The sequence below is a fragment of the Carassius gibelio genome, chromosome B7, assembly GCF_023724105.1.
Source record: "Carassius gibelio isolate Cgi1373 ecotype wild population from Czech Republic chromosome B7, carGib1.2-hapl.c, whole genome shotgun sequence".
Lineage (NCBI taxonomy): Eukaryota > Metazoa > Chordata > Actinopteri > Cypriniformes > Cyprinidae > Carassius > Carassius gibelio.
The window spans coordinates 30357503-30379420 of record NC_068402.1 but is presented as its reverse complement, the minus strand read 5'-3'; the positions used below and the strand labels follow the sequence as shown (position 1 = coordinate 30379420).

General features: G+C 35.3%; 1 protein-coding gene across 1 annotated transcript; it reads right to left on the bottom strand.

Annotated features, from left to right (window-relative positions):
* Positions 1-227: 227 nt before the first annotated feature.
* On the bottom strand, positions 228-8024 carry LOC127961115 (D(4) dopamine receptor-like). The gene is made up of 4 exons (XM_052560057.1): positions 7453-8024; positions 6714-6826; positions 4362-4957; positions 228-828 (listed from the first exon to the last, which is right to left on the bottom strand). The coding sequence occupies exons 1-4, from the start codon at positions 7693-7695 to the stop codon at positions 626-628; spliced, it is 1155 nt and encodes a 384-aa protein (XP_052416017.1). The 5' UTR covers positions 7696-8024; the 3' UTR covers positions 228-625.
* Positions 8025-21918: the final 13894 nt, after the last annotated feature.

Genomic DNA, 21918 nt, shown 5'->3' with positions numbered 1-21918 from the left:
AAAGCCTTCAACTCACTGTAACATTAGGAAGTCCTATTTTAGACCTCTGTTAGAGAATAGTGGCTTTACCACAAATGTCTCATTACACCAATATGCAGTTTCCATTTTCAGAAGAATGAAATCAAACTCAAAGCTATACAGGATCTATGGAAAATGTAAAATACTAGCAAAATCAAATGTATCAAAATATGCAGTGGCACTTGAGGGACTGTGCGGTTACTAAATCATAAAGTTTGTACATTGTGGTCTTTTAATTTCAAACATTCCTGCAGGCAATAACATCTCATAGATCTGAAATATGCAATGCATTATTTATTATGTATCATTAATCTTAACTCAAACTGAGATATATTTTGACAGAGCCTGGCATATTTTAAAATGCTGTACAAATGTTCTAGGCACGACTGAGAATGTTTTGTTGCACTGAAAAGTCCTCTCTCTCTCTCTCTCTCTCTCTCTATATATATATAATAAGGATGTAGTACATGGTAGGCACAAACAAATAAAGTATTGGCAGAATTATTACAAAACAACACAATTAAACAGTTGCAGTCCAGTTTACAACTATATTTGTCTTTAACATAAATTATGGAATTGTTATCTCTTATGGGCCATTTGGTGTGTGTCAACAGCAGCGTGGAAGAAATCCTCTGAAGAACTTTCTGAATTCAGTGTTGAAGACAGTGTAGATAACTGGGTTCAGAGCACTGTTCACGTAACCCAGCCATGTCACTGTGCTCATCAGGTCTGGAGAGATGTGACAGGATTCACACAAGGCTCGTGTAGTGTGAACTACAAAAAAAGGAGTCCAGCAGAAGAGGAAGACACCTGCGGGAAGATCACACATCATGTCTCATATTCATTATCGAATTAAAGCACGATTTTGTGCATTTTCAGAGCATTTTCTGAGAAACTACTAAGCAAACCTTACATAAAATAGTATGTTCAACATAAAACAATTATTTTGCTTTGCTAATTATATAGTTTTTATATTAAAATAATTCCAGTTCCTCTGCTTTTAAAAAGCAAGAAAAATGTTCACACCCATTAAAGTAATAGTTTAGCAAAAAATAATGTAAATGATTTAATTGAAACTGACTTGAAGAAAATTAGCAATACATCACTCGCCCACAAGTGGATCCTCTCTAGTGAATGGGTGCCGTCAGAATGAGTCCAAACAGCTGATAAAAACATTATAATAATATACAAGTAATCCACTCCAGCTTTGTTTATAAAAAACAATGATCACATTTTAACCTTAAACTGTAGATTCTAACCAGAATATTAGCCCATCAATTCATAATAACATTTCCTCCAGCGAAAAAGTCCATCTCCTGTTGTCCTCACATCAAAAATACATGTCTTCAACTGTTTTGACTGTTTTAGCTTATAAACATCGCTCGATCTGTGCTTATTTAAATATATATATATATATATATATATATATATATATATATATATATATATATATATATACATACATGCATTTAGCACACGCTTTTATCCAAATACTTACAGTGCATTCAGGCTATCAATTTTTACCTATCATGTGTGTGTGTGTGTGTGTATATATATATATATATATATATATATATATATATATTTTTTACTTTTTTTTTTTTTTTTACTTTACAGTAGAAAGCAATATTATAGATAGAGGATTTATATTTTTTGTGGAAGCAATACTTTGAAGTTAGATTGTTATTAATGTTGGATTTACTGATTACTTTTTGCCTCATAATTAATTAATTAATGGACTGGAGTTGTGTTGATTGCTGTGATGTTTTTAACAGCTGTTTGGCCTCTTATTCTGACGGCACCCATTCTCTGCAGAGGATCCACTGGTAAGCAAGGGATGTAATGCTAAATTTCTCTGTGAAATCTGCAAATAATAATCTGATGAAGAAACAAAGGCATCTACAGCCTGGATGGCCTCATAGTGAGTAAACTTTCAACAAATTATTTTTGGAGGGAACTATTAATTTATTTACTATTAGCTTATTGACTATTCACTTATGGTTGAAGTCTGTATGGGCCAAAACACTGCACTAGAATAAATGTTCAAATCTACACTTTCAAGACTAACTTTAACTAGACTTTAACATTACATGTGATTAGTGTGATACGTTTTATTAACATTTAATTAAGTGTCATGACCCTTTCTGGTTCAGAAAACCCATAAAGACTGCATGAGAAGAACTGTTTACACACTTTACATAAAATCCACCCACATGAATTCCACATAAAACAGTATTTACACTACTGAAAGGACAATTTATATTAAGTCACTGCTTAATTGACTCTGAAAATTTATAAGGCTAATAAATACAAGTGCTTTCACATCAAAACTAAAGCGGCATCCAGATCTGCGCTTTAACCTGGCAGAATGCCTGGTTCAGTACTGTCAATGTGTTTTTTGTGTGTTGTTGTAAATTTGATGACACTCAAAATTATTTTCTGTGATTGATAACAGCATGCAATAACAATCCCGAATTACTCCATTAATATGCAGAATATTATAGTCAGAGTCCTGCTTTTGTTCTGATAAAGCATAAAAAAATAATAATAAAAAAAGACCAGTCCTGGATCAAAATATTAATGAATGACTTTAAGAGCTCTGGAAAGCTTTGAATAACCCAGAAACCCACAAAATTGCAGCTAATAATTCTTCATTACCCAATGCTGGCATAAGAATGTCTTATGAAAGTAACCAAACTATGTCAAATAAAATGTTATGAATAACAAGTGAGACAAAGCTACACATATAAATCAACCTCATGTATATTATAGATATTAATGTGCTCCTCCAGTGGCCGCGGCTCTGCTGAATTATTCAAGTATAGTAATGGTGTTTCTATAAATACCCAGTAATGGAGTTAGAATAAGTTTCAGATCATCTACATAACTTCAATAAGATGTTTCTGTGATGCAAAAGAAATGTTTACATCTTTGTAAATGTCACCTCTTTCCCACCTATAACTTTAGGCCCTATGAATCCACACGAGGAGGTGAGTTGCACATTCTTTGTACAATACATTTGGAAATTTTCTGTTGTTACCATGAGAAGTAATTTAACCTATAGTCATGTATAGTCATATTAAATAAGATTATTGACATGAATAGAAGGTGTTACCACATAAAGCATAACCTTGTAATGTTTATATAATTTTATATAGAAGAGAGTGGGGTAAGCTGTGCCAGTTTCCCTTAAAGGGATAGTTCTCTCTCTCTCACACACACAGAAGATTTCTGTCATTATTTACTCATTCTCATGTTGTTACAAATGTGTTTGAACATCTAAGTTCTAACACAAATTAAATTATGAAAGTATATTGGGCCTAATGTTGTATGGACAAAAATATTTTTCAAAATATCTTCTTTTGTGTTCTCCAGAAAAAGAAAGAAAGTCATATGAATTTGGCTTGACATTTGGGTAAGTTAATCATTACAGAATTTGGGTGAAATATCACTTTAAGTTTTTAAGCAAGTAAAAATAACAAAGATGAAACTAATGTAAAACTATACATCATGATGTCTGCTATGAACAAAGATTACTTGAATGCATAATTAATATAATATAATTAGTGCTGTCAAATGATTAATCACGATTGATCACATACAAAATAAAAGTTTTTGCATAATATATGTGTGTTTTGTGTATATTTATTATGTATATATATATATATATATACACACACACATATAGTATGTTTTGAAAATATTTACATGACTATATTTATATAATTTATATTATAAATAAATATATTTAATATATAAACAGAACATTTTTCTGAAATATATACATGCATGTGTGTGTATTTATATATACTTAATAAATATACACAGCACACATAAATATATTTTGTAAACAAAAACTTTTATTTTGGATGTGATTAATCGCATTATTATAGAAAGATTATAGAAATAGAAATAAGTTTCCCTATGGATCAGCTATGATTTGATATAATGAACAGGTTTTCAACAACAACAATAATGAAGAAGAACACAAGTCTAATCTTTTCTATTATGTCTCAGTGTTAATAAATGGTGGCCGGGAAATGAGGTTAAGGCACCAGGTGAACCATGACATCATAATTGGATAGAGGGATTTGCCTGTAGTTCATGTTATCTGTGTGTTGCAGGGAAATTCAGCTCCTGTGGCAATTTCCTTCAAAGTTTTGAAGCTTATAATTACCTTTGCAGAATAATTAAACTGTCGATAAAAGTTAATAAAAGCATTTATTAAGTAGTATTTTTATGTCTTTTTCATTCTACTTTTTGAGGCCCTTAAAATAGTTATTTATTATGCACTTTCAACTCCAGCAAGACTGAAACAGACAAACAAATACACCAAAGCTTACCCACAACAACAGGTAAAACCCTCATAGCTTTTCTCTCCCTTCCATTGATCTTAGCCCTCTTCTTTCTCTGAGGTGGCTGGCCATATTGAATGTCAGGGAAGGCCACAGTCTGAATGGGGCTGTTTTTGTATTCAGGTGGGAAGGGGCAGACAGGCCTTGGGTAGTCATCAAGCTCCTCAAGACTGGACTGGGCCAAGTCCCTCTCAATGACCCGGGGCAGAGACGCAGGCAGAGCCCCCAAAGGTGGGAGGGCGGCAGCCACTGCAGCATGCTGCAAACTGCGGCAGGCATGGATACTGTTTCTAAGTTTGGCTTTGCGTGATTCTTCCCACTTACGCAAACCATGGAACATCCCAAAGTACAGTAGGAGCATAATGGGACACGGGATGAAAAAGGAACAGACAGACGAATAAACCACATAATTGTTGTCTTCAAGTTTGCATTCTCTGGGGTCTCTTTGAGGAACATTGTTTATTCCGAAGATGACAGGAGACGCCACAGCCAGCGCCAACAGCCATGTAGCAGAAAGTAACAGAATCTGCCGATAGTCAACGTGTTTCCTGTTGTAGTTAAGTGGTATGGACACTGCTATAAACCTGTCAACAGAATGCACATTGAAATTTACCATCAGGACAAACGGGAAAAAAGCTTTCTAAGCACTATTATCATAACATATCATATCTCAAGCAGTTTTGCTCAGGACTAAGATAAAACAAGAATAAACAAGTGTGTCCTTTAAATTAAACAGGAAACAGCTCGTAAATGTTATCGTGAGCTGACAGTATGCAAAATGATTAACATGAATGCTGAAAGGAAATTTTTTGGAGTGTTCGGTTCCATGTGCTTAATAGCCAACAGTTCACTCCACAAAATATATTATGGTAACCAGAAACCATATTTATTCTCATCGCAAAAGAACCCATAGGATTTAAATTAGTCTGGGTCATTATTTTCTTTCACTTTTTGGATAGTTTTGTTCATAGAGTTTAATGATGAGGACATGTCATGCATTGTAGCTACTCATAATGTAATAACTGCACATAATGTAAAAACAAGAGTTTTGTATGTATAATGTAATAAATATTACTTTATTATTGTAATAAAATGTTCATAATGTAATCATTTCACAAAATGTAATACATTCTTGAGCTCTTAATGTAACAATAATTTTTCAATGTTATAATTTTTTTTCATATAATAGGTTATTGTATGAGAAATGTATTACATTATGAACACACTGTGGGAACTTATAATGTAATCACAGTTCATAAGGTAATATAAAACAACTATTATGTTTACAATATCATAATTAGCTTTCAATATAATAAATGTGAACACAAAACAATCATATTTTTATTAAAATAAAATTAGGCTTATTAGGCTACATTGTGAACTTTTATTTTTTTATAAAAAGCTTATAATTTTGTGATTAGTGACACGCTTAATTTTTGATATATATAGGCCTGCTTTTGCAGACGGGGCTTAGACTAAGCCAGGATTAGGCCATACTTCAATTAGGACATTTAAATAATTTTCTTTATAAACGTAACTTAGAAAAAAAACATTACTAGTGTGCATTTTGATATCTCTATCTCTTATACACATAGGCTAAATAACAGCACAAATATTTTGACTTGGCTGCTTATACTTTATTCTAAGTATAAATATGACAATATTACAATATTTTTGGTCAGTTTATAATGTAATAAATTTCTCATAATATAATAATTGTTATTACATTATGAGCTAAAGATTTTATTACATAGAAAATTATTATGATGAATATTTTAATACAATAATATTGTAATGCTACATCATGTACAGTTTTTACATTATGTGCAGTTATTACATTATGCGTTGCTACACACATTTAACATCTTTAACATCCTGATTTGGCCAGGCTCTTAGTCAACAATCAGTTTGTGCCAAAATGGGACACACTGCCTTTGACATCAACAACAAAAGACATTACATTTATTCTGATGCATTTTATTATTTGCATTTAGCATTGTTGCTATCAGATGTGGCCCATTTTTTGGTCACGACTCACTTAACTAATTCACAAGATATTGCTCCGATTAGCTTTATTAAATAAAAATACTCTCAAGTTGTGTGTGCTGTGTGCAGCACTGATATGCTGGAAAATAGTCTTGTGCACAGTAAGAATAAACTTCAAGACCGGCATGACCTGTTTCTGCAATCCTGATTAGGTCAAAATAATATGCTAAAAACTGATTATACAGTCTGCATTCTTTCTCAGGAAAATGCCTGAGGGCTCCCAAACAACTTTTCTCATTCATAGTAATGCTAAACCAAATATCAGGGATATTTGACTGAAATTAAAATACAAACCTGTCCACACTGATTGCACAAAGGTTGAATATTGATGCTGTACAGAGCATTACATCCATGGTCATTAGTCCATCGCAAACAGCCACATCCAAGGACCAGACACCACCTTGAAACTGGAAAGGCAGATTTACTGGGTCAAGAAAGAGTTTTAATGAGCACACTTCTTTACATTGAAGAGCATATTTGATTCATTTCAATTAGGTAACCAACTTTTGGATATAGATTCAGACTGTCCTTGATTCTCGTAATGAGTCAAACTAACCTAATGAGTCTAACGAAGCCACAACTTGACGGATTTAATGTGATGGCAACTTGAGGATAACAAGATAAGTGGACTAACCTAAAAAGCTTGAGAAAGGGATTCAAAGAGGGAGTTATCTAGGAGCCTATGTAGTAACTCTTTTCAGATAAACTACCGGTATCTATCTATACACATACATTCAGTATAAACACATAATGAACAAGTTACATTTGTCATTTATTATAAATTAGAATGTAATCGTAATAATATATGAAAATTGTCTGTTACACTACACTACTTATAGTCTATATCACAGTGCTCATTCATTTCTGATACACTGACCTACTGTACAGTATTTTGATATAAAGTAGACCTGCATGCCTTATAAAATGCATTTTTTAAACATATATATATATATATATATACTGGGGAATTTAAACGAATTATGCAGCTCTCATTATGTCTCAAACAGGTATTGCGCTTAAACACAACACTTACCTCTGCAAAGACAAACAGGGGTAAAACCAAAACTGCCAACAGCAGATCTGCCACAGCCAAACTCACTATGAAATAGTTTGTCGTTGTCTTCAAGGCTTTTTCCTTGTAAACACTCAGGCACACAAGCGCGTTTCCACAAATGATGACTATAATGAGCAAAACCCCAAATATGAGAGCAGGAACATTGTAGGTAAAGAGCTCGTGCTGAAGTGTGTTGTTCACGCTCGAGATATTCACAGACATTGTTCTTGATCCGAGCGAGAACGGCTTCTTCGGGGAAACTTTTCAGAAATGTCTCATGTTGTCCTGTCCACTGTGGTCCATCTCTGCTCATCTTGTGTTAGTCAGAAGACAAGCCATCTATACCAGCAGCACAGCGCCAGAGATGGTGCATTGAGTAGGTCAATCCATCTGCTGTCTCTCCTTAAATAACACAGTCCGTTAATCTGTGAAAATCGCGAGCTGCATTTTGTTTAAGGGGAGCTGCTGTCAAAATAAAACTTTTCGACGTTGAAAAAAAAAGGAAAGGAAAAAGAAAAAAATAGTAGCCGCTCCAACCGCTTGACCAATGGTGAGGCACTTGCAGGCGGGCTCAAGAAAGATCATTTATTATGAGTGGCTGCAGGCTGTTTAGGCGCTCTGTAGGCTGCTATATGAGTAGCCTCGTCTTTTAATCGCCCTGCCTTTTTATATATATATATAGCTAAAAACCTTTCTGTTTGTTTTCCTCCCAAGAGGATTTTTTTAATTAATCGAGATATTGCATTACATTTATTGAATAGACTATTTATATTTAATTTTATATATTACGTTTATTTGTAGGTTACATGTAGGCTAGTCTATATAGGGGAGACTCACAGGTTCTCATAGCATGCTGAATATTTAGGTAGGTTTATTTTTAAAGTCGGTTTTCGTAACCTACGTGTAGGCTACATTGCGTGAAAAATAAATAAATGAATACATTTAAAAAGTGAATAGAAAAATTGCTCTTTTATTGTATTAAACAACCTATGTAAGTGTCCCAGCTAAAATAAACAGCAAAACAATTAGGAAATACAAAACTCATTCACTTATGAAAAAGTAAAAATGTACAGTGTGTGTTTTGAACAACAAATATGAAAATTAATAAAGTTCAAAACTTGTGAAGGCTATCATTATAAAGAAAAAGAGCTGAAAGATTCTTCAAAACCTCTTTTGTTTGCTGCAAAAGAAAGAAAATCAAACGTTTAACCTTGTATAAAATAAGTGTAGTTAATGGTGTTGAATGTGGACTTCTATTTTAAATCTTAAAAGAACATTATAAAGCATACTTGCATAATATTATTTAAAAGGCCACTTAAGTGTGTTTGTTAGTGTTTAATTGCACACTAACAAAAGCACATGTGAAAAGCTTTATTATAATGTAACTGTAAGTTATTTAATTACATTTAAAGTTAATAAATTTTTAATGTACTAAATTTCAACTTCATCATTACAAGTTTGTAATTGCATGCACATCTGAGGCTAATTCACAGGCTCTACAAAAGGCTCACTCTCTTGCTCATCTGGGCCGAGTGTTGTTAGTGTTTAGCGCTCGAGAGCGTTAGCTACTTTGCAGAGCCGTTTCCCTTACTGAGTTTCGTTTCATGTCTTAGCTTTAGTTTAATCATTCTAGTTTCATCCCATGCCTTGACCTTCTGCCTGCCTTTGTTTACCTCTCTAGTCTTGTCCCTGTTGGACATTGTCTACCCCTTGCCTGAGCATCGCCAGTATACGGATGACCCTATTGGATATTGGACTACCCTATTGGATATTGTTCACAGATTGCAGATCCACACACGCCTATGCATCATTCTTCGTCTTGTCTCCTCTGTTCCTGTTTGCCATTGTCTGATCTTAGCCTGTCTTACCATGTGGTCTAAAAGCCTTTGCATTTGGATCCACGCATTTCTTGTTGTGTCGGCTCCATAACAGTTAACTAATTGTATTTAAAAATGTCCAAAAACATTACATTGAGTTTGCACAAGTATTATTTTGAGTATTTATGTAATACATGTCTCTGTACTCATTTAAAAAGTATGTTAAGTGTATTTCTTTTCTTCTCAGGGTGAGGAAATAATGACGTTTGAACTACAGTACAGACCAAAAATTTGGACACACCTCATTCAAAGAGTTTTCTTCATTTTCATGACTATGAAAATTGTAGATTCACACTGAAGGCATCAAAACTATGAATTAACACATGTGGAATTATGGAATTATATACATAACAAAAAAGTGTGAAACAACTGAAAATATGTCATATTCTAGGTTCTTCAAAGTAGCCACCTTTTGCTTTGATTACTGCTTTGCACACTCTTGGCATTCTCTTGATGAGCTTCAAGAGGTAGTCACCTGAAATGGTCTTTCAACAGTCTTGAAGGAGTTCCCCGAGAGATGCTTAGCTCTTGTTGGCCCTTTTGCCTTCTGTCTGTGGTCCAGCTCACCCCTAAACCATCTGGATTGGGTTCAGCTCCGGTGACTGTGGAGGCCAGCTCATCTGTCGCAGCACCCCATCACTCTCCTTCTTGCTCAAATAGCCCTTGATGCCTTCAGTGTGACTCTACAATTTTCGTAGTCATGAAAATAAAGAAAACTCTTTGAACGAGAATGTGTGTCCAAACTTTTGGTCTGTACTGTATATGTGAACTTACCTTAACTCCATTAATGTATTTGTTCACCCCATGCAGAGTAAAGGCCACTTTTAACTACAGATAACTATGAAGTCCTGCTCCAAAGCAGGGTTTGCATTCCCAAAATTGTGTTATTTATTAACATTTGAGGTTCTCCTTAAGTTGCTTCAGTATATGTTTCCTCTGATCATACTGCCTGGGGCCAGGGGGACATATAAGATATTAACTGAAGTCATTATTGTAATCACATGTAAAATGAAGGTCTACAGTACAAGCAAGATGGTTTTAGTCTTAAGTGTTTTGAGCTCTTTTGAACTTTTTCCTCCAGGGAAAGTAGACTTCTGAGTTACACTCTTTGTCTGAATACTGGAACTAAAGAATAAATCTTGTTCTCGTACTTTCACCTCCATACACTCAGACATAGGTGAAAATGTAAAGTGAGAATAGCAATCTGGCAGATTTTGGGGGAAGATAAAAGTTAATTCAGAAGGGAAATAAAGTCTCAGATAACTTTGGGGTAACTTGAAGATTAAACCTTGTCTTCCTCAAGATTCTAATAAAAGTAATTTCCACTCTGTAATATGTATAGACTGTAGGCTCAGTAGTCTACAGAAACTTCAACAGATTACAGGTGCTTCTCAATAAATTAGAATGTAGAGGAAAAGTTAATTTATTTCAGTAATTAAACTCAAATTGTGAAACTCATGTATGAAATAAATTGAATGCACACAGACTGAAGTAGTTTAAGTCTTTAGTATTTTTAATTGTGATGATTTTGGCTCACAATTAACAAAAATCCAACTATTCACCATCTAAACAAATTTGAATACTTCATAAGACCAATTAAAAAAAAACATTAAGTGCATTGTTGGCCTTCTGGAAAGTATGCTAATTTACTTTACATGTACTCGGTAGGGGCTCCTTTTGCTTTAATTACTGCCTCAATTCGGCGTGGGATGGAGGTGATCAATTTGTGGCACTGGTGAGGTGGTATGGAAGCCCAGGTTCCTTTGACAGTGGCCTTCAGCTCATCTGCATTTTTTGGTTTCTTGTTTCTCATTTCCTCTTGACAATAGCCCTTAGATTCTCTCTGGGGTTCACACCAACACCATAGTCATTTAAGCAACTTTTGTGCTTTTGGCAGTGTGGGCAGGTGCCAAATCCTGCTGGAAAATGAAATCAGCATCTTTAAAGAGCTGGTCAGCAGAAGGAAGCATGAAGTGCTCCAAGATTTCTTGTAAAAAGGGTGCAGTGACTTTAGTTTTTAAAAAACACAATGGACCAACACCAGCAAATGACATTGCATTAACACTGGACTTCAAGCAACTTCAGTCTGTGTGCAGTGAATTTATTTAATACATGAGTTTCAAAATTTGAGTTGAATTACTGAAATAAATGAACTTTTCCATGACATTCTAATTTACTGAGAAGCACCTGTATGTAAAAAGTCCTGTTTGGGCTCTGAGAGACCCCAAGTTTTGTTTTATGTAGGGTTAATACTGGTAAAGTGGGACACTTTCTGATAATTTATATTCTGCATACTTTTTTATTATGATCCAAATGTCTTAGCCGCTCATATGATACTATTCTCAATAGCTTAAGAGCTCTACTATACTATAGACAATAAAAAAGAAAGAAACATTAAACAAAGGATGGATGACTCTTCCTCAAACACACAATGACCCCAAACCACATTTTTCAAGGCGTTACTGTCAAACTGGGACACCTTTATTGGAAAACTGGGACACTTAAAACACATTCAGTTGTTATTCAAGTGTAGGCCTTATAAATTAAATACACAATAACAATATAAACAACAATATAAACAACAACAACAATAATATAAACATCACTTTTTTTTAAGAAGGGGTGCAGGTACAGCAAATTCAAACCACCCCCTCCCTCGCCTGCCCACAAAATTTATATTGGGTTAAATTTATTTCATTCTGTAATGCCACGCCAATAGAGGGAGCCCTCTCCCGAGTACTGACTGTGTTCCGCTCCCTCTGCTTCACCTGTACTTCCTGTTTGTGCAATATATAAGCATGGCCGCAACCACTATCACGTTGCAAAGTATTGCCAGCCTGTCTGCCTTACCGAGCATTTTTCCCATGGCCATAGTTTGCCTTATTGTGTATGATCTTTGCCTGGTTTCCTCGTTTCTGCCTTTGGATTTGCCCACTGTCTTGTTGTTTGGATTGGACTGCCTATCTGTGTATGATTCTCTGCCTTCTACGATTACGATCCTCTGCCTACTGTTTGGATTTGTCTGCTGTGGATGTTATTAAACTGCACATGGATTCTAACGCCGCCTCCGCGTCATTACACATACAAATAAAAAAATAAAATAAAAAATAACCTTCATTAACATCTCTTCTTGTAGGAATTAACTGATTGCACACAGGCTTGATTTAATTTCTGTATGGTAGGTTGATCTGCACGTCAATACAGCCAGTGCAAGTGAACGCCTCCCAGTCTTCAATGAGGCCATTCTCCTCGCCACACGTCTCATGGAACCAGTCCTCGCAAACAATGCACATGATCCAGTCCTCTGTCTTCTTTGGATCATTTGCATCACCAAATTTGGCTTTACAAATATTGCAAATGTCCTGGCCATCCGAGCTTGTACCCTCTATCTTTCTTTTTTTTTTTTTTTTTTTTTTTTTTGGTAGGCTTTGTTTGTTTTTTGAAAAGTGTTAATTGCGTGTGTCTCACGGTGAATGTGTGAGAGCTGGCGTAGTTTAAGTCAGTCTTTTTTTAAATATCTAGCTAACTAACTAAATGTATGAGGGACATATAAAAAGTTAACTCAATTCCTCCATTAGAATGACTTGAATGGCTGTCCCAGTTTGCCAGTATAATACCCTGTCCCAATTTAACAAAATACTATTGGCAAACTGGGACCTTGTCAAAATCGCATTAAAAACCCCCCAAGAAGATTAATATGAATGTGATTTTTACAAATTCTGATTCACCATTACATCTGTCGCAGTGGGGCACTGTGACTAGAGACTGGCACTGGACTTAGAACACAACACACTAGGCATGCATAGACTTTTCATACAACAACACATATTTGTTTTGCGCAATGTAACACCAGTTAACACCAGGTATGTGTGTGTATGTAATTGATTGTGTATTGTTTAAGTGTTGATCCTGTTCTCACCATTTTTTGTTTAGGTTAACACTTGGTGAGTCAATTTTTTTTTTTTTTGTTAATTTGTGTATTGTTAAGAATACAAACAAAACCGGTTGACATGTTAAATGTTTATTGTTTTCAATTATCCACTTACATAAAGTTAACCGTCATACTTACGTACTGGAACATTTTCTCATAAAAAACAGAAGAAACCCAGGCACCACATTGCCACCATTTTTAAATACCTGTTTCCCGCCAATAGAAGGCACACTTAATTGGTCTCATGCCGGAGGGGGAGATTGGTGTTTGTTTGATGCTTTGGTAAACCATAATAATGAATTTAGTTTGTGTTGTTTGAAATGGTTGTATATTTCTGCATGTTTTTAGTTCTAATAGTTATGCCTTTGTTACAATTAAGTTGCTATTTAATTGTTTTGTCTTTCTTGAACTTATTGGTTACCATCAATTATTTAATGGTTTAGTCCTAGTGGGAGGGGCTTATACTTTTTAAGTGTTTCTCTCAGTCTGGTAAAGGAAGCTCGTAGAGTGAGTCGGGGAAAAGTTGCTTGCTTGATTTTTGGGTCAAATTATTGACATAGCCAAAAGTTTTGTTTGTACATTTAAACTTTGTACAATTGTTTTTTCTATTTTTTTTTTTGTATTTATTTTTTTTATGTTTTTCTACTTTTTGAGTTACACTGTAAATATAATTTGAATTATTTTGGAAAATCTTTGTTTTTCACATTTTGGAATAAACACCAACTTTTTGACTTCATCAGCACGTCACTTCATTTTTTCACGCCTCCATGGGCCGGTACATCCAGAGCAGGGGTGCCGCCACTGCTTGAACATCTTGTAGCAGTTGGCACACCACTGTCTCTGTTACAACATCCTATAACAAAATATATAAAAATTACAAATGATCCATGAGTTGTTTTATTTTTATAACCGTAACATTATTTACCCCAGAATGCTATGTCATTTTACTTACCATCACAGTTCACTGCAAGGTTGTTAAATATGATGTGCCACACTCCAGAAGTGATGTCATAGCCACAGAATTTTTTTTTTTTACATACTTGCTACTGATGAGCTCAGTGTTGATTTTTAGTAAAAAAAAAAAACATATCCATGTAAAGATATAAATTATTAAGCTTAACTGTCCCACTTTACCCATTGTCCCACTTTACCAGTATTCACCCTATGTATTTTTCCCCCCAAAAAAGTGTACTTAGCACAAGATGGGAAACCATTTACACGAAGACAATTTTTATAAATATATGAAACAGAAGGATTAAAGTCATTTAGGTTTGGACTGACATGGTGGGTTAAATATAACAGAATTCTCATTTTTGACAAACTAACACTGAAATAATTCTAGACAAATGCATTGTTATGATGTTTGAAACCATACAACATTAATAAAAGCAATGAATTTTCACATGCTAAGATTAAAAGATAAGTCAAGAGTTGTCAGATTGACCTCAAACAAAAACATTGTTATACTTTTCTTAAAGTCTATGTTCAATACCAAACAACAGCGGGTTAACGTAATATCTGTTGACTGCATTTCAGTTAGGTCAGAGTAAAATGTTTAAAGAATTTGAAAGGAAAATAATTTCAAAAATACTATTATTATTTTTACATATAAAGCTTTGTGGGAAGAATGTTGAAGAAAAACAGGGTTAGGCTTTCTATTATCAAAGCAAATAGTCTGATATTTTAAATGTTTGAATAAAAAGCTTCACATGCACTAAATTGATATAAATTCCGTATAGTACAGTTTATAAAACATTTAATTGAATTTACAAGCATTACTGACAGATATGTAATATATATATATATATATATATATTTTTTTTTTTTTTGGGATGCCCTCTTTGTGTGATACAGTTAAGGCAAACAGTATTTAGTATTGAGAATAAGATGTTACAGTTTAAATAAGCTCTGCATTCATGACTTTTGACTCTAACATCATTCTGCCACAGCAAGTTACTGTATTATTATAAATAGGCCTATATTATATATTCCATGTTATTGTTTTCTGTTCCTCTCATGATTGGCTTAGAATTGATTAAATCCTTATGGTGTTTAATTTCTCTAGGCTTAAGGACACACCTGGTTTCTCAAAATGGCAAACATATACAAGGTCCCCCAAATGTTGTGATTGGATTTTATCCCAAGGGCTTTAAGATAATTTTGAGCCTTTTGAGAATATCATATTCAAAACCTTTTAAATCAATTTTAAATTGTCCATTAAATTGTCTTTTTTCTTACAATTGGCAGTTAATGAATAAACGGCATATATCTACAGTTGTTGTTTTTTTTTTACAATTATTTTCAGTTTTAAGGCCCCTTTGCACAGTACTGGTTATTTAGATTTATAGATATATTGTAGCTGGATGCAGTGTAAACAGGTTAGCTATATACAGCCATCTACGTCTGCTGACTCTCTAGAGGTTTCTTTTTCTGGGTTTTACCATTGGCCAAATGTAATTTATCTGGACATACAGAATACACTAGACAACTACTGTGGTGTAGGTGGAGATATAAAATGGAATAGAAATAAGACAAAAAAATAGCAATAAGTAGAAATACACAATTTCAATTAAGTACAAGACATTTAAAGTAAAAAAAAAAAATCTTCCATTATTTTTGGTAATACCTGTTAGTAAATTATTGATACTTTATTTAATAATTTGATGTGTAAAATATGGTATTTGCACCATGAGATGGTAACATATCAAGACATGACACTGAAAGTAAGTTTGAAAACATACATCAATTTGATCATTAATTGACCTAAATGCTAGATTGACAATATTTTTAGATAAATATTTAATATATTATTTTGATGAAGATGCATGTATATGTTTGCTTATTTATTTTAATTTAGTTAATATTATTTAATTGTATTCCTTTTTTGTTCTATTACTCCAGTATCAATGTTTGAAACTAAGCACTCTTTGGCTCTGAGCTTTGAGAAGATTGTCCCTGTGAAACACATTCACCTCATACAACTTTCAAGTCTGATATTTGGAATGATGGTGGACAGCATGTGCTACTAGTTTCTGTGCAATCTAGATTCACTTATTAAAACTCTGACTTAAAGAACTGGTATTGCAAGCTGCATTAAATATAGCCTTACAGAAGGAAAATAATGTTTTGTTTTTATATGATAAGTCAATGAATGCATTCCAAACTTTTTTACAGTTTCATGTAATATATATATATATATATATATGTATGTATGTAAGTATCACAAGGAGTAAAACCAAAGAATATAGTTCTGATGTGCAGAACAAGATTGATGAGCTTCACAAAATGGAAAGTTGCTGTAAGAAAAGAGGTAAAGCATTGAAAGTCCCAATTTCCACCATCAAGGCAATAATTAAGGGATTCCAATCAATTAAAGCTGTAACAAATCTGCCTGGAAGAGGACATGTGTCTTTATCATCCTAATGCACAGTGAGGAGGAGAGACTGAGTGGCCAAAGGATCACATCTAGAGAATTGCAAAGATTAGTTGAGACTTGGGGTCATAAAGACTAAAACAATCAAAGAGCCCCTACATTACCACATGTTGTTCGGGAGGGTTTCAAGGAAAATCACCTTGCTCATCCAAAAACAAATTCCAGCATATTCAGTTGTCAGATATGACTGAAACATCAAGTTCCACTCGCTTCTATGGTCAAGACGAAATGAAACAAACAACAAAAAAGAGCTTTTGAGCAGCAAACCCACCAGATGGGTTAAGTAAAAACAGGGATAAAAAGTACCCCATGTCCAGGGTTAATTATACTGCTGGATCTTTAATGTTGTAGGCGTGTTTTTCTGTCTGAGGTCCTGGATGTCATGTCCAGATACATGGCATAAAGGATTCAAATCAGATACCAAAAAGATAAAAAATCTAACCCTGACTGCCTCTGTTAGAAATCTTAAAATGGGCCATAGATGGACCTTCCATCAGGACAATAATCCAAAACAAATCTTAAAATCAACACAAAAATGCATCCAAAATGCACACACACACACTGTGAGCACACACCCGGAGCAGTGGGCAGCCATTTATGCTGCGGCACCCGGGGAGCAGTTGGGGGTTCGATGCCTTGCTCAAGGGCACCTAAGTCAAGGTACTGAAGGTGGAGAGAGAGCTGTTCATGCCCTCCCCCCACCCACAATTCCATCCGGCCCGAGACTAGAACTCACAACCCTTCGATTGGGAGTCCAACCCTCTAACCATTAGGCCACGACTTCCCCAAAATAATTGTGGCCAACGTGAACTAGATAAAACATTTATTTCATGCTTTTGATTGTTATACTTCAATTAAAGTTTAGAATTTTGTACATGTTTTGAATGAAATATCAAAAGGATGAACAATGCAGATTTATTTTCACAGCTGGCTTTGCTCATTTTTACCAATGGTGCCAATAGTAGTGGAGGGCACTATATATATATTCCAGCATATTCAGTTGTATATATATATATATATATATATATATATATATATATATAGGCTTCTGTCAAAGCAGAGTACAGTCAACAAGTATGGCAGGACATACCAGATGGAGTTGTCCTGTCAGTCAAGATTTCGAACTGGATAAAAAACCTTACAGATGAATTGCCAAGTGCATCTGATTGGCAAGGAGAAAAGGAAGTAGAGTTTACAGCCATGCTGCAGGAAATTAAACGACATACAGTGGGTACGGAAAGTATTCAGACCCCCTTAAATTTTTAACTTTTTGTTATATTGCAGCCATTTGCTAAAATAATTTAAGTTATTTTTTTTCCTCATTAATGTATGAGGAAATGTATTTTTAATGTATTTTTTTCCTCATTCTGACCATCTCCCTACACAACCATTAACACATCCTGCAATCCCACCCTCCACACCTCCTGCTCTTCAAATCTGTGAAGATGATGTGCGCCAGGTCTTCAAGAAGAACAAAAGAAGAAAATCACCAGGCCCAGATGGTGTTACACCAGCCTGTCTGAAAATCTGTGCTGACCAGCTGGCCCCCATCTTTTCTCAGATCTTCAACAGATCCCTGGAGTTGTGTGAAGTGCCTTCCTGCTTCAAACGCTCCACCATCATCCCCATCCCAAAGAAACCCAAGATAGCAGAACTTAACGACTACAGACCTGTGGCTCTAAAGTCTGTCGTCATGAAGTCGTTTGAAAAACTGGTTCTGGCTTATCTGAAGGACATCACTGGACCCTTACTGGACCCCCTCCAGTTTGCTCACCGAGCAAACAGGTCCGTGGATGATGCAATCAACATGGGATTGCACTTCATCCTGCAACATCTGGACAAAACAGGGACTTATGTGAGGATCCTATTTGTGGACTTTAGTTCGGCATTCAACACCATCATCCCAACAGCCCTTCAGACCAAACTGACCCAGCTCTCTGTTCCTAGCTCTATCTGTCAGTGGATCACCAGCTTTCTGACAGACAGGCAACAGTTAGTGAGACTGGGGAAATTCACATCAAACAGCTGCTCCACCAACACTGGTGCCCCTCAGGGATGTGTTCTCTCCCCTCTGCTCTTCTCCCTGTACACCAACGACTGTACCTCTAAAGACCCCTCTGTCAAGCTCCTAAAGTTTGCAGACGACACTACAGTCATCGGCCTCATCCAGGACGGTGATGAGTCTACTTACAGACAAGAGGTTGAGCAGCTGGCTGTCTGGTGCAGTCTTAACAACCTGGAGCTGAACACGCTCAAAACAGTGGAGATGATCGTGGACTTTAGGAGAAACCCACCTGCACTTTCCCCACTCACCATCATGAACAGCACTGTGACTGCAGTGGAGTCATTCAGATTCCTGGGAACCACCATCTCTCAGGACCTGAAGTGGGACAATCACATTGACTCCATTGTTAAAAAAGGCCCAGCAAAGGTTGTATTTCCTTCGCCAGCTGAGGAAGTTTAACCTGCCACAGGAGCTGCTAAAACAGTTCTACTCGGCCGTCATTGAGTCTGTCCTCTGTACTTCAATAACTGTCTGGTTTGGTTCAGCAACAAAATCAGACATCAGAAGACTACAGAGAACTGTTCGGACTGCTGAAAGGATTATTATATAAGGGTGCTCCCCTGCCCACCCTTCAAGAACTGTATACATCCAGAGTGAGGAAAAGGGCTCAGAAAATCACTCTGGATCCCTCACATCCAAGTCACCCCATCTTTGAACTTTTGCCATCTGGCCGGCGCCTCAGAGCCGCAAACACCAGAACAGCAAGGCACAAGAACAGTTTCTTCCCCCAGGCAATCTACCTCATGAACAGTTAAATGTTCCCTACTTATGCTTATAAACCTGCAATATCCTTATATTTATTTGTTAACCCTCCATCCTAGAACATTCCCGCATCTCACTCAATCCTATTCCATTATCATTTATAGCACAATTGTTTATACACTTATTTATTTGTCAATTTGTAAATCTCTTTTTTTTTTTTTTTTTTTTTCTGTGTGTTGTTGTCTCTGTGTACTGGAAGCTTATGTCACTAAAACAAATTCCTTTTATGCGTAAGCATACTTGGCAATAAAGCTCTTTCTGATTCTGATTCTGATGTATACACAGCACCCCAAATTGACAGAAAAACACAGAACTGTTGACATTTTTGCAGATTTATTAAAAAAGAAAAACTGAGATCACATGGTCCTAAGTATTCAGACCCTTTGCTGTGACACTCATATATTTAACTCAGGTGCTGTCCATTTCTTCTGATCATCCTTGAGATGCACCTTAAGCACCTTAAATTGAGTCCAGCCGTGTTTGATTATTCTGATTGGACTTGATTAGGAAAGCCACACACCTGTCTGTATAAGACCTTACAGCTCACAGTGCATGTCAGAGCAAATGAGAATCATAAGGACAAAGGAACTGCCTGAAGAGCTCAGAGACATAATTGTGGCAAGGCACAGATCTGGCCAAGGTTACAAAAACATTTCTGCTGCACTTAAGGTTCTTAAGAGCACAGTGGCCCCCATAATCCTTAAATGGAAGATGTTTGGGACGAACAGAACCCTTCCTAGAGCTGGCCATCCGGCCAAACTGAGCTATCGGGGGAGAAGAGCCTCGGTGAGAGGTAAAAAAATATATATACAGTATACATACATGCATGTTTGCCTTTGCTCATGATTATAGCTCTCTCATAATCATGAAAACTGTCAGTGTGTTCAATACTGCAGCAATAAGCAAAGAAAAGGCCTACAGATATATTCAGCCATGAATAAATCATGACCCAGATTTTGATACTAAAATCTAAGAAATATATACTGCAACCTGCTTAATTTAGCTAATAGGAAAGATAGAGCACTGGACATTTGTTTTCACTGCAAGGATGAAAGGTGTCTCCTGGTAGTCTAAAGTCTTTTCCTTTAATTTGAAAAGTATGTCAGCAGTTCAGCGAGGCAAGAAATTCTCTTAACGTGAATTTAAGGTCAAAACTGTATTCTAAAAACAGCAGGTGACCTAAAACAGGATGTTTTAACTGGCTACACCTCTCCAGTAGTAGCTACTTCATAAACAGCCTCTGAGAAACAACACTACAAGCTATGAACAACAAAAAAATGTAAACACTGTACAACTACCCCAGTGAAAGTTCTCCTCTCAAACCCTCTCTGACCTCTCTCCTTTTTGCAGGATGGCTTGTGGGTCAAACCACAGCGAACATTAAGCAGGTTTACATAAGGCTTAGTTGGGAGTATTGCACTAATGTGGAGCTCCGTGTATAAACAATGTAGCACATGTGTGACTATTTGACATCACGTGAGTTACTTTTACCAAATCCAAGTTGTCCATAGCTTTATTTGAAAACAATCCTTAGAAGTTTGAATAAGGACTTGTATTTGTACAGAAGATGCTGGGTAATTGCCTCCAAGAAGAAATTACAACAAATACTTTATATTATTGTGATATTTTGGAGGTTTATATCACTTAGATTTTAATTACCCTGTTTCCTGAGATGTTTATGTAAGGTAGGGTGCAGATAAACTCAGATTGCAAAGTTAAAAAGAAAAAGTTTTAGTGGTTGGTCTTTAATAGCGCAGAAAACTCAATTCTCACATATGATCTCTTATGAAAGTAGAGAAGTATGGAACTTAAGAAAAAAATTGCAGTTTCGGAGAAGAAAATTAGATATTAAAGAAATAGTTCAATTATGACAATTAAAAGGGTCTATATTAATTGAGCTTTATAGATGTCTCATTTTGAAGTATATTTTTATAATCTCTTGACTGTATACCTCAATGAGGTTGACTCGATTCAGAAAAGTACACATTATAAGATTGAATGTTCATCATGAGGCTTAAGTTATTGTAAATTTGCTTATACTTTCAGATGTAATGTTTACTTTTCTGAAATGAGACAGCCTCAACCACGCATTCAGCTGACAAATGCAACCTCCGGAGTCTTCCAAATGCAGACATAGTAGACAATTAAAATACAATGCATGAATGCAATGACAGGAGATTTTCACTTTTATATCTGTCACTACCTTATTGCAATGTTAAATAATATCTGTTTTATGTTACTGGTATCCCGTTAAGTAATTTAGCAAATTATGTGACATAACATACATAAGAACATACATTAAATTAATCCGCTACTGATTGTCTACTGAGGTATAAATAAACTAAAATAGCAAGAATTTTTGGATTCAATGCTAAAA